Consider the following 12,124-nt stretch of genomic DNA (forward strand, 5'->3'; position numbering starts at 1 on the left):
CACGAGATTTGATGTGATGAGTTTGTTTGAAGTTAATTACCAATGAAAGCATGAAAAGATACTTCCATGAATGATGGCTTGAATGTATATATTTTTTTATTTTTGGTGGACCTGTGTTTTATCTGGGGTTGAACAAAGTATCTTTTCTTTTTTTTGGGTGTATGATTGGGTCTGCTTCAACATTTATCAGAGCCCCTCCTTGCACGACTGCTTGATGGACGAGGCTGCACTCGGCATTACAGAGACTGCTGATCCACACTACATTTCTCACTCTATTTGCATAAATTCATCCCCAAACTTGAAATGAATCTCCATGATGCTGCCTACCGACACTCCAGACGTTTTATAACTCTTCAGCAATAAAACTGTCTTCTGTGAGAGTTATTTGTATTTCTGTTCCACACCAGCTGCTGCTTCTTGTTTTTATTTATAATATCTTTTACTTGCAGCAGCACCTCGGTTTCTTTGTGCATCTGCAGAAATGGCTAGCCAGCAAATCTGGAAGCAGCCATTCTCTGTATTCTCCACCTTGGCAGATGCAGGAGAAGCCGGCATTTATTTTAAGTGGTCGGCAAACAACTGGTCTCACTTAGTTTTTAAATAAAACTGCCAGCTCTTCAGCAGCTTCAACTATTTCAGTATGGCTGCCTTCTAGTGTCTAGTTTCCCTCTAATGAGGATTTACTGCTTTTCACAGGCTCGTTTGTGCATCACCGTTTTTCATTTGCAGAATGTTTCATGTTGTTGCATTTAAGGCTGATGTTGAGCAATAATGCATGCGCATTTAGATGAGCGCGCTTCTTCATATTTTGACACCAGTTTGATGACATTTAGAAAACAAAGTCAATGGTTTGTTTTACTAAGAGCTCAATGTGGCGTCCTTGTGCTCCATTCGGAGGTGGACAATTCCTGTCAACTGAAAGGCTTTAGGAAAAAGTTAAGCTATTTCAGGCAGAAATCTCCCTTGAAGACACATGCAGTTGTCTGCTGTGGTGCAGCCTGGTTAGGTGGTTACCCCTCCACCCGCCCCACCTGTGTGCTTCTATCATCATCAGTAAAGTAGCTCTAACTTTATCTTTTCAGTAATTAAAGTAAATGCCGGCCAGTTGATAAAGATTTGTCGACTGCACATTCCTGATGTAAATCTAATATTAAAAATGTGCTCGACTAGATTTAGATTAGGTGACTATGGAGGTCATTAAAGTACACCGAGTTCATTGTGCTATTTGGGAAACCAGTGCGAAATGATCTGAGCTCTGTGACGTGGTGCATTATCCTGCTGGAAGTCGCCGACAGAAGACGATAACGCAACGGTCATAAAGGGATGGAAATGGTCAGCAACATTAGACTTTTAGCTTTCAGCGGTGATCTGGGAAACTAAGAGGCCCGAAGTGTTCCCCTTTGAAAATATCTTCCACTCCTTCACACCGCCACCACCGACATGAACTGTTCAAGGCAGGAGTCCTCCATGTTTTTATGTTTACTCCGACATGCTGTCCTACTTTCCAGTTCTTGGATATCTTTTTCAGACCCTTGTCTGTAAACTCACGAGATGGATGCTAAGATCCCAGAAAATCAGCAGTTTCTAAAACTGCTGATCAACAACTACCCCAAGTTTAAAGCAATTTAAAACTCATCCCCTTTCTGACACTTGGTGTGTATTAAGTTGTCTTCACAATGCCGTCATGCACGAATGAACTGAATTGCTGCCACTTGATTTATTGACTACTTATTTTTCTTAAGGAGGATTTGAACTATGCACTTAATAAAGTGGATGTTGTGCAAGTGTTTTTGTCAAAGTTGAATTAAAATTCTGGCAGAAAGAACCCGTTGTGGTTTTTTTCAACATTGTGAGTTTCTTAAACTTGGAAAGTGAGTTTTTGTGTAAAGAACAGGTATTTAAATTAGATCTTTTCGTCTGAGAGAAATAGCGGCATAAAAAACTGATTGGAGTAGAAGTTGTAAGAATCGGGGTTTCTTAAAAACATCTTAATGGTTACTAGCTTCTTTGTGAATCAACTTGTCAAATTAATACAAAATAAAACATGCATTTCTCTTCTTTCGTTATTGCTGATTAAGAAAAACAATGAGAATTTTTATTGTGTGTGCGCTCCTGTAAATATGTTGAATATTATAGTGCCAAAATCTTCAAAATTTGACCTTTTTCATCCTGGCCTTAGTTTCCTAAATAATGAAGCCATAAGCTTGACACGCTCCGTCCTTCCCCTTCGGTCCACTTGATGACGAAAACGACAAAAAACCAGACTGGGTCCTCTTGCTAAAGGTTAACGGTTTACTTCAAAAATAAAAACGGTACAAATGTTACTTTTGCACAAAAGGAATAGAGTAAACAAAAGAGAGTCTTAAGCGAGAGAAAGAGAGAGAGGTCAAAAAACTGTGTGGCTCCACTCCAACTGCCCAACTGATTCTGCCTGGCCACACCCTAAAATCCTTAACTGCAATTACATATGCAAATTTACTTAGTTTAGCCCAATATAACAAATTAGTATGCAAAAGAGATTTAACTTTTAATCATTTTTATCCAAATAAACAAATTACCATAAGAAATATAAACATAATTTATTCTAAAGGTCTGAATGAACTAAAACTGAATTTAGGCTTCTACACAGACTTAGCTTTAAAAAAAAAACTACAAAGCTGTCCATCCATCCATCCATCCATCCATCCATCCATCCATCCATCCATCCATGGTCTGCTGCTGATGTGACTCAGCATGAAGGGCGGCATCGTAATTAGAAGACGAGATGAAGTAAGCTTATCCCAGCACTAGGCAGCTAACTCCATGACCTACTTTGCAAAGAGGATTTTACCCACTACTCACTCTGCCGGTGTGCCTGCTTGCCGCTGATAACTGGAGAACAAATTCATACATAGAAATGCTCAACAAATCAGCCAACCAGTCAAAGTCAGCTAAACATACAGGGATACAAGCAGAACATCGGGATGAGTGAGTGCAGACATGCAGCCTCTCTCTAAGTCATGGGGGAAGAGGGAGTTTGAGACATTGCAAACACGCTCACCCCCTTATTATTATTAATAAAGTCTGAAAGTCTGGTTAAGCCCTCAGCTGATGGTATATGATGCTTGTTATTGCATCGAGTGTTTCATTGCAATCTTTTTACCAAAGTCTGAGCACTCAGATATAACTCTGTCTTCTCCCTGGAGACTGTACAGCGTGAGAAGAATTCCTGTTTTATCTCCCTCTTCTTGACAAGCTCATCTTGTTTTCTGTTTCTCTCTCTCTCTCTTTTTTCTTTTTTGCTGAATGTTGCCTCATCTCCTTCTTCTCGTTCCTGCTAAACACCTCCCTCAGCTCCTCTCATGCACTCCTCCTTTCATCCTCCCATTTATTTTCCATTTTCCAGGGGATTCTTTCTACCTTCCTCCGCCTCAATTGGGTGCAATCAGCTGTGGGATTTATCGACTGGCGAGGTGCTTAATAAGGCTGACATAACAAGTGACCAGAGACCAGCAACTTTGTACAAGCGCACCTCATTAGGGATCGGAAGACTGAGATTGAAAAACAGGCTGAGAGAGACGGGCTCCTTAAACAAACCAGAATTAGATTTAGACGTGAGGATATTGCATCTACCTGTGAAGCACTCAGGAATTGGAACTGACACAAAACGAGGGAGCGGCGCACAGAGGAGGAGAGATGCCGAGGCAGTCAGTGAGCTCAGTGAGGAGATTTGCTTTAATGTGCACATCAAATACGACGAGAAAAAGAGAGCAGAAAAGTGCACGAGCTGGTCTTTGTGCTGTGTGTGCGGTGCACCTGTGTCTGCATGAGCAAATATTGTTGTGCACACACAGGCAAAGGGCTGATTACAATAAAAAAAGAGCCGGGGAGCAATGCTGCAGCCTTTCACTTTGACAAAGTCTAGATCAGAGAACAACTGCGGGATAATTAAAACCAATAAAAATCACTCCATGTTTTTTTGTTTGTTTTTTTTTTCTTAACTCTGAGCTTTTGTTGTCACTTCCTTGTTATTTTTGTTCCCGTTTTTGAGAGCGGATATGATTTTCAACAAACCCAAGAAAACAGCGCTCAACAAAATGTTTGAATTACAAAGAAGAAAAAAGAGACAAGGAGAAGTTTTTGTACTGAAAGTTTTTTTTTCTTCTCTCTGTCAACTAAAGCTGCATTGCTGTGGGAAGATTATTTAGGGGTGACTGGTGATTAAATGGTACTTCCCAGAGTTGAGGGGTGGGGCAGCTTAGTGGTGATACTAACCACTCACAGCCTGTGGGTTTCTGGAATGTGACCACCGCTGAACAGCTTGTAACACTGGTCTGCATGACACGCACTAAAACCACATCAGGGTTCTTCATATTACAAGAATTTTCTATTTCAGCACATAAACACTGTAATTCGGAGAAGTTCAGTTCATTTGCAAAATCAAAAATGTTATTCATACCTTGCAAAGTTTTTTTTTCTGTTTGTCACATTACAACCATGAACTCTGGTATTTTTATTGGGATTTTATGTTACACACCAACGTAAATAGTACAGAATTGTGAATTTGAAGGATAAAATAATTGAGATTTTTTTCCCCAAATAAAACAAAAAAAATAAATAAATAAAACACTTTTTGCTAATTTTATGGCTGAAATTCTGTGGCTGAGACTGAATTTTTTTGCCTGGTCTTCTTCACAAAACAGCTCAAGCTCAATCAGCCTGGACCGACGTCTCTGTGAACGTCAATTTTTCAGTCTTGCCACCGATTCTCAATTTGAGTCTGGATTTTAACTGAGCCATTCTAATACCTGAATGAATCTTTATGTAAAACATTCCTCTGAATTTCTGGTTTTGTGTTTAGGATCATGTCCTGGTTGAAGTTACACCTCAACTTCTGTTGCAAGCATCTATCAGTCTCTAACATCATCTTCCCATTAGTGTCAGTTCTGACAGCACTTTTTAGTTTAGTTTTAGACAGTGTTTTGATTAAAAATGTGATTTAGTTCTGGGAACAATTTATCATTTTGAAGTAATTTTAGTCAACTAAGTAGATTTAACTGACTAATTATGACGCCATGGAGGAATTTTTCAGACTTCACTGGAAAACTTTAGATGACACAATGGCCTGCTTCCTGCTCCAAGTTCCTCATGTCCTCCCTATTTATTGTTGCTCCACACCCTTAGAAAAAAGTGTTGTAAATTTTGTTAAATATGAATGGTCCCATTCACTCTTTTCTTTCTTCCCAATGTCAACGCTTAACTACATTATTGAGATACTTATTATTTTGGCTCTATAAGAACTATTCTCATTGGCTACTTCCTAACTTTTTCCACCTTTACACACCAAAACCTTATCTTTTCATTTTTTGAAGGAAAACATAAAGTCATTTTTGACATAATTCATAATTCAAGCCATTTTGGAGTTACTTTTATTTTTATTTTCATTTTGTTTAAAAAAAACAGTATGGCAAGCTATTTAATAAAAAAAGAAAAAAAACTATGAAATGCAAATTCAGGTCAACAATAATCCAGTTCAAATAAATTGTTTCAGCGGTTAGAAAAAGCCAAAAGGCTTTTAGTGAGCTGCATTGAATCCTTTAGAGTCAACTGGCTCAGCAACAGCTCAAACAATGATTCAAACAATCCTAACAAATCAGCAACAGCTCAATTCAAACAATGACTCAAACAATCCTAACAAATCAGCAACAGCTCAATTCAAACAATCCTAACAAATCCTCATAAATCACCTCCGTACATTTTGTTTATTCAATTACTTTACACCCACAACCTCCCTCTCCACGCCCATTTCCAAAATATCTCTAAAAGCAAATTCTTACACATGAGAAAAATGCAGCCTGGAGTCAATGCAGAACAAATCAGATATTTATGACCACCACTGGTCCCAAGATCAAATGTTTCCTGACCTATGATCGACTAACCTCAGGCAGGACCCCCGACCCGCGCTCTGTAAGGTCACAGCAGCTTGGCAATTTATCACAAACGTCCATCTCTGGTTCCCAATCTTCCCATGACTTATTTAGAGCCACCTCCTCGTCATTTCCCACACCCTTCCCTCTTTCTTTCTGCCTGTTACTGCATGACGGGGCAAGAATAAGACTGGACCAATATTTGAAGTACAAAAGGAGATTGTTCCGCATGGTGAGAACTTCAGGACGAGGACAGAGATCTAACAGGAGGAAAGTGCATAGTGATCAAAAGTGGTGGGACAGGTGTAGTCATGTCACCTATAAATACACAACAGCAGATCTGCTTAGTCTTCAGAAAGCTAGAGCGAAAAAACAAGGGCACATGGGGAGAAAAGAGAGAAAAAAAATCCTAATCGAAGACTCAAATGTACCCAAAGTAACAAAGACGTGAGGCAGACAGACAAAGCAATGGCTGCATGTGTGACACTGAAACCGATCTGGAGAAAAAAAAAAAAAAAACTGACTAGACTTATGGAAGCATTGAGAAGTAACAAATGGACCCTTTGGTACTGAAGGAAAAAAGAGTGAGAGGCCTCAGCTGGTGTGGGGGAGGAAAGAGGAGAGAGACAGGGAGAAGCTGAAGCTGTGAGACAGAGGGGTGTGACTGGAAGTGGGTGAGGAAGATGCAACTCAACTGTTTTAGGCTCAGGCGTTTATTGTGTCTGGGGCTGAATCTGGGTGTGATCCAATTTTTGCTGCAAAGTTCCTTTTCAGTACTGTTTCTGCATGCGTGTGTGTGCGTGCGTGTGTGTGTGTGTCACTCACAACTGTCCTCCTCCTCAGTGATGGCACTGACAACATAGCAGGCGTACACGAAGCCCAGGAGCTGTGAACACACACAGAAATGAGAGAGGTTACTCTCCATAGAGCTGACAGTTAGAAACCTGCATGATTCCCGAAGAAAGACAATCCAATACAGGACATAAAAAAAAAAAAAATGTTTCCAGTGGGCAGATGGTAAAACTCATAAAACCATAGCATATTTATTGGTAGATTAAATCAGTAAATTCCTGGATTGCCCTGTATTTAACACCATAATCCAAACTTAGCTTCTTACCTCAAATTAACACTCATTCCCATAAATTCGGACCAGTTTATTATAGAAAGCATTCGCACAGAATGGTGCTGCCGACACCATGTTTCACCATCGCAATGGTGTGCTGGGGATGATGTGCAGGCCAAGAAAAAAAAAGGTTCAATTTGTGTCTCGTGTCTCATCGGAGCAGAAAGCCTTCTGCTGCATGTTCGCTCTGCCTCTTCTCTACATGTCTTGTGAAAACATTTCAAACACGACTTTTAAAGACTAATCTTGGAAACCTCTGGATTGAACAGTGCTTTGTGAGATGTTCAAAGTTTGGTGTTTCCGTTTGTCCATTAAAGTTCTCAAACAAACCTCTGAGGATTGTCATAGCCACTTCTCCTGCCTGGATGTAATTTTTGATTCTGTGTGTGTTCTGTTAACACACACACGTAAAGGTAGACACGGATAATCCGAAAAGCTTTAGTCTGTACTTTTTCGATTTATGCAACACATATGAATTATTTTCCCTGGACTTTGTTTTGAATTTGCTTGACTTATATTTGGAGTATTGATTAACTGTAACTACTATTATTATTGTGCATGTGTCTGAGTGTTTCAGATAGAATAAACTAAAACTATCAACCATCCTTATGTTAATATTAAAATATATATAAGAACTATTTTTACTTAATAGGTGAAGGCGGTTGGTTCTACTGAATTTTGTTTTGGGATATCAGAATAAAAAATGTCACAGTTGTGTTCTACTTTGTGTTTGTCTAAAATAAAATCTCAATAAAATTTTTAGGAGTTTGTGGTTAAAATGTGGAAAAAATGCACAAAAAAGTGTTAATATTTTTCCAGGGCACCATTGTAAAAAACAGCTGACAAATATCAGCCATAGATCATACAAACATTTTCACATTTCTTATCACTGTTGGAGTAGGTATTGCTTTCTTTTGTGTCTAAGTCACCTCACATATACAGACAGCTGTGGCTCAAGTGACTGAGAAATCCAGTATTTTCATTTCCTAATTTAAGTTAATCACCAACATTCATGCAAAAACAAATAAATTGTCATTTATCTCTCATTAATGCGTGACGTCAGATTTGGACTAAAGCAATTCTGGTGTTGTAACAAATTCAGAAATGAACTGAAAACAGAAAAGCCAAAAAATGCCTGTCTGTCGGAGAAGGCAACAAATTTTACGAAGGTGTGGAAAGAAACGAGCAAAACGTAAAATCCTTACAATACACAAAGCTCAGAGGGAGGGATAATTCTCCAGTGCCACTATATTCCAGAGCTGCAACCAACTCGGTGTGAACAGAAGGTGTTAAGTGCTCGGAGGAATTGCCAGAGTAAAGGAAGCTGAAAGACAACCTGCACTGAATATAATTCTGGGGCTTTAGAGTGAAGACTGGGCCAAGAAACACGCAAACACCAGAAGACAAGATACAGATTTTTTGGCAGATAAAATGGGTGTGTGAACTTTGAAGGAGCACATGGGTGGGCCAGAGATAGTCAACTTTCTTCCCGACTCAATGTGAACTGACAAAACATTTCCCAAACTATCAGACAAAAGAGAATATTTTCTGCAGAACTAATTCATCAGAATAAAAGAATCATCAGCAGATGATCTGAATGAGGCTGCACCTCTGAATGTGACATTTTTATTGGAATAAAATGTGTTGCAAGGTCAACAGAATGACTCGGGATAGGTTAGCTATGGGTTTACTAGTCATTAAAATTTTAAAGTAAAAACTTTTAGTAAAATAATTGTAATTTGGCCAATTAGTTACAACTAAATACTAAAAGCAAATCGGTTAACTAAAAAAGTTTGGTCGAGAGTTGACCGACTGACTTGTCCGTCAATATATTTTACCTACAAATAAAATAAACCATCGTCTTTGGTCATACATGCGTCATGAGAAAAAAATGTATGTAAAGGCAAAAATTAATGATAAACGGCAACTATTTAAGGCAGAGTACTATTTAAATTTCTGCCTTAAATCTAAGTATGGGAATATTAGTGTTAAAATTTATCATTGGGAAACAGAGAAGCATCAGTCAGGCGTTAACTGGACAAAAATGATTTCCACTTTTCTTTAAAGTACGAGGTGCCAATTCAGATGTTAGTTGATTCTAATTTTCTTGCAAAGTACTTCAACAAAAAGAATCTCATTTGTGTAAATTTTGTTTTAATTCAATAATTAAGTGTAACAAATACTGGACATAAGAGGGAACAAGTTTAAAGAATTTGTTAACTAATGAGTCAAAGATTATACCTAAACGTTTTACGATGGTTTACAAATCCCCAGAAAAAAAGTACTTTAAAGAACATATTGTTTGTTCATGTATTTACAGATTTGGAAAACTGTAAGATTTTAGTTTTGAGGTATTTAATGAACAAGGTGATCCCTAAAACCTTTCAGTATTTGACCTGCAGGCTACCGATCAGAGCCAACTGGCAGAAGAAAACGGGAAACGTGTCAGTTTTGATCAATTACCGCTGCATCACTGTTACAAAAAAAAAACAAAAAAAAAACAAAGAATCACATAGAGAGAGAGAGAGAGAGCAATCCAGGCTTCATTGCAATCATAAAACTAATTTGTGCTCCAAAGTTTCTGGGGGTTGGCTGCCGCAGTAGCTGCATGTCTGCATAAACACACAAGAAAGCACAGAGCAGGAGGACTCGTGTGGACAAACACACAGCCTTGAGAGGAGCCCGTGGCACCGGCAGATGGCCGCCATCAACTCTGAAGCAGACGCATCGAGTCTCTCCACCAAACCATCCATCCATCGTCTGGCACCGAGCCATGCCAATTAAAAGAGCGACAGGCACGCTGCCCTCCCCACAAACACAGACCAAGGAGGGGTTAAAGCTGCACCTCATTATTCCCACTTATGTAAAACGTACAGAAGTTGAAACCTACTTAGAATGACAGGAACTCCTGTTTCAACCATTTGAGTTTTATTCTATATGAATGAATTTGTTTGTTTATTGAAGCTTAACTGATGTTTTATTTCTGGATGAAATACGAGTCACACCCAATAAATTAAAAAGAAACAACACAGAGAACAATTTGCACATCTTCTGCAGCTTCCCTCACAACCACATTCGTGCTCTCCAGTATCTAATTGCTGGTCTCAGCCCATCCATTACAGTGGTGGTGAAATGGAGGTGAATTAGCATATGTATAAAGCCGGTGTCAAACACAAGATGGTGTTAACAGCATGGGGCGCGCGCGTTCGGTGCGTGCGTCCGTGTGCGGCTCCTCCGCAAGTGGCTGCCTGCATGGGTTTTTATTGAGCACACTTTTGTTTTGCCTGCGGTTGAGATAAACAATGTGTAGTTAAAAAAAAAATAATGCTTCGGCAACTTATTCGTGTAATATAAACATACAGCGAAATAGAGCAGATAATAAAAGTCAACATTGTGTGTTTAATTAAGGTGTTGGGAACTACAAACCACCCAGTGGGCCTCACAGGGCCGTTTCTCTGCTGCTGCTCTGCATCTGTGATGTGCAACGCTCTTCCAACGGCTGCTCTCGTCTCAGCCAAAGCAGGTTTTAGAAAATCTGGCTGTTTGTGGTAGATTACGCCGAAATGATTTGCAACAAATTCTTGTCTTCAGAGAGGATTGATCTTGCAGCGTTAAAACTTCTGAACATTTGTGTCACAAAGTGCTGTCCAGTCGCTGTCAGCATGTGACCGTCTGGTAAAGTAGACGTAGGGCGTTGTTGTTATGGGCTCCAGAAAGAGGTCGAGCGCTTTATGTTGGACACGCCGCATGTATCTGTGTGAGACCGTTATCTTTGAAAGAGAGAAAGGAAGTTTTGAGATACAACTAGTCGAAGATTCTCATTGGGCTGCTGTGTTGTTAATTTTGTCGCAATCTTTAGCTAGTATATAGAGTTCTATCGAAACTATTCTTTAAAAAAATAAAAAGCAGCGACAACTTTACTGAATTTTTCTGCTGTTACAGGGAGACTAAAACATGACTATTTTGCTAGGTTTCTTTCTCAGATGAAAGAAAACTAGCAAAAAGAGCCATTTCTACCATAAAAGTGTATTTTTCTACAACATAGAAAGTAGTCCTGGACCACTGCTTCTGTGTTTTTGGGTTTTTTATTGCCCTATTTAATCCACGGTCGCTCATAGCAAATGGCGGCTTACGCTCAGCCTTGCTCTGCAGGAGAGGTCTTCCTTTTAAAACATTCCTCTCCACTGTTGCTTTCTGTGGAAGAAGGATTCCTGCAAAGACGGTGACTCAATTAAACTGGCTGAATGACAAAACTTTTTTAGACACTGTTGGCCTTCTGGTCAGACACACAATCCTTCAGACGCATAAAGTGTGGTGTGTTTGTCATGTAACATTAGTCTAGGTGATTGTTGAGGCCTCCACTTGTGTTTTCTGGAGTCTGTCAAAGTAAATCAGGCTGAATTGTGTTAAACGTGCGAGAAAAACAAAAGAACATGATATTCATGGTGTGAGCCTGTTTTGTCCAGATGACAGTGGGTTGAAGCCAAGGAGGTGTATGATGGGGGTCCTGAGAGCTTTTTTTTTTTTTTTTTTTTTACTGAAATTGTATCAAGAGAGTCTCTTCAGTTTGAAGGGACCCCACAGAACCTGAGGGATCAGAACCTGACCAAGACTGAAGCTTGGTCGCCTTCGGTCTGTAAGCTGCTTTTTGAATATTTTAGAGCTGCAAGATGAGATCACCTTCTCTGTTTGGGACCAACAGGAACACAAATGAATATCCCATTAACTACAGCACAGCAAAGATTCAAGAGCACAAAACAAAATGCCAAAACAAGAATATCAGGGCTTTTTTTAAAACTCTAAATCACCTTAGCATCTTATTCCCAAATGTTCCAAAACTCTACTATCTGTTCTTTTAATGAGGGAAAACTTCCCTGAGTACCAGTGTGCCTGACAAAGCTCAGCTATAAGAAACCCTTCTCCGTCTCTCATTCGTCCATGTATGACTGCTGACAGCCTGATAGTGTCATCCACAGGGAGCTAACAAGATCAGAGGAGTGTCCATTAGGTGGTATACTGCCATAGGGCGAAGCTAATACAGGTCACTGTTCTCAATAACGAGTGACAACTCCACAGGCTGACTGCTTGGTAAGAG

The 12,124-nt window shown here is 39.5% G+C and overlaps 1 protein-coding gene across 3 annotated transcripts in view; it reads right to left on the reverse strand.

Moving 5' to 3' along the window:
- Positions 1-12,124, reverse strand: part of nkain4 (sodium/potassium transporting ATPase interacting 4) — a 50,891-nt gene that overhangs the window by 5,821 nt on the left and 32,946 nt on the right. For all 3 annotated transcript variants that reach the window (XM_007557628.2, XM_007557630.2, XM_007557629.2), the window contains exon 5: positions 6,732-6,792. In XM_007557628.2, coding sequence (XP_007557690.1) covers positions 6,732-6,792 — 61 coding nt within the window. The remainder of the gene's footprint in view (positions 1-6,731; positions 6,793-12,124) is intronic.

Source organism: Poecilia formosa, unplaced genomic scaffold, assembly GCF_000485575.1.
Source record: "Poecilia formosa unplaced genomic scaffold, Poecilia_formosa-5.1.2 Scaffold90, whole genome shotgun sequence".
NCBI classification, from domain to species: domain Eukaryota; kingdom Metazoa; phylum Chordata; class Actinopteri; order Cyprinodontiformes; family Poeciliidae; genus Poecilia; species Poecilia formosa.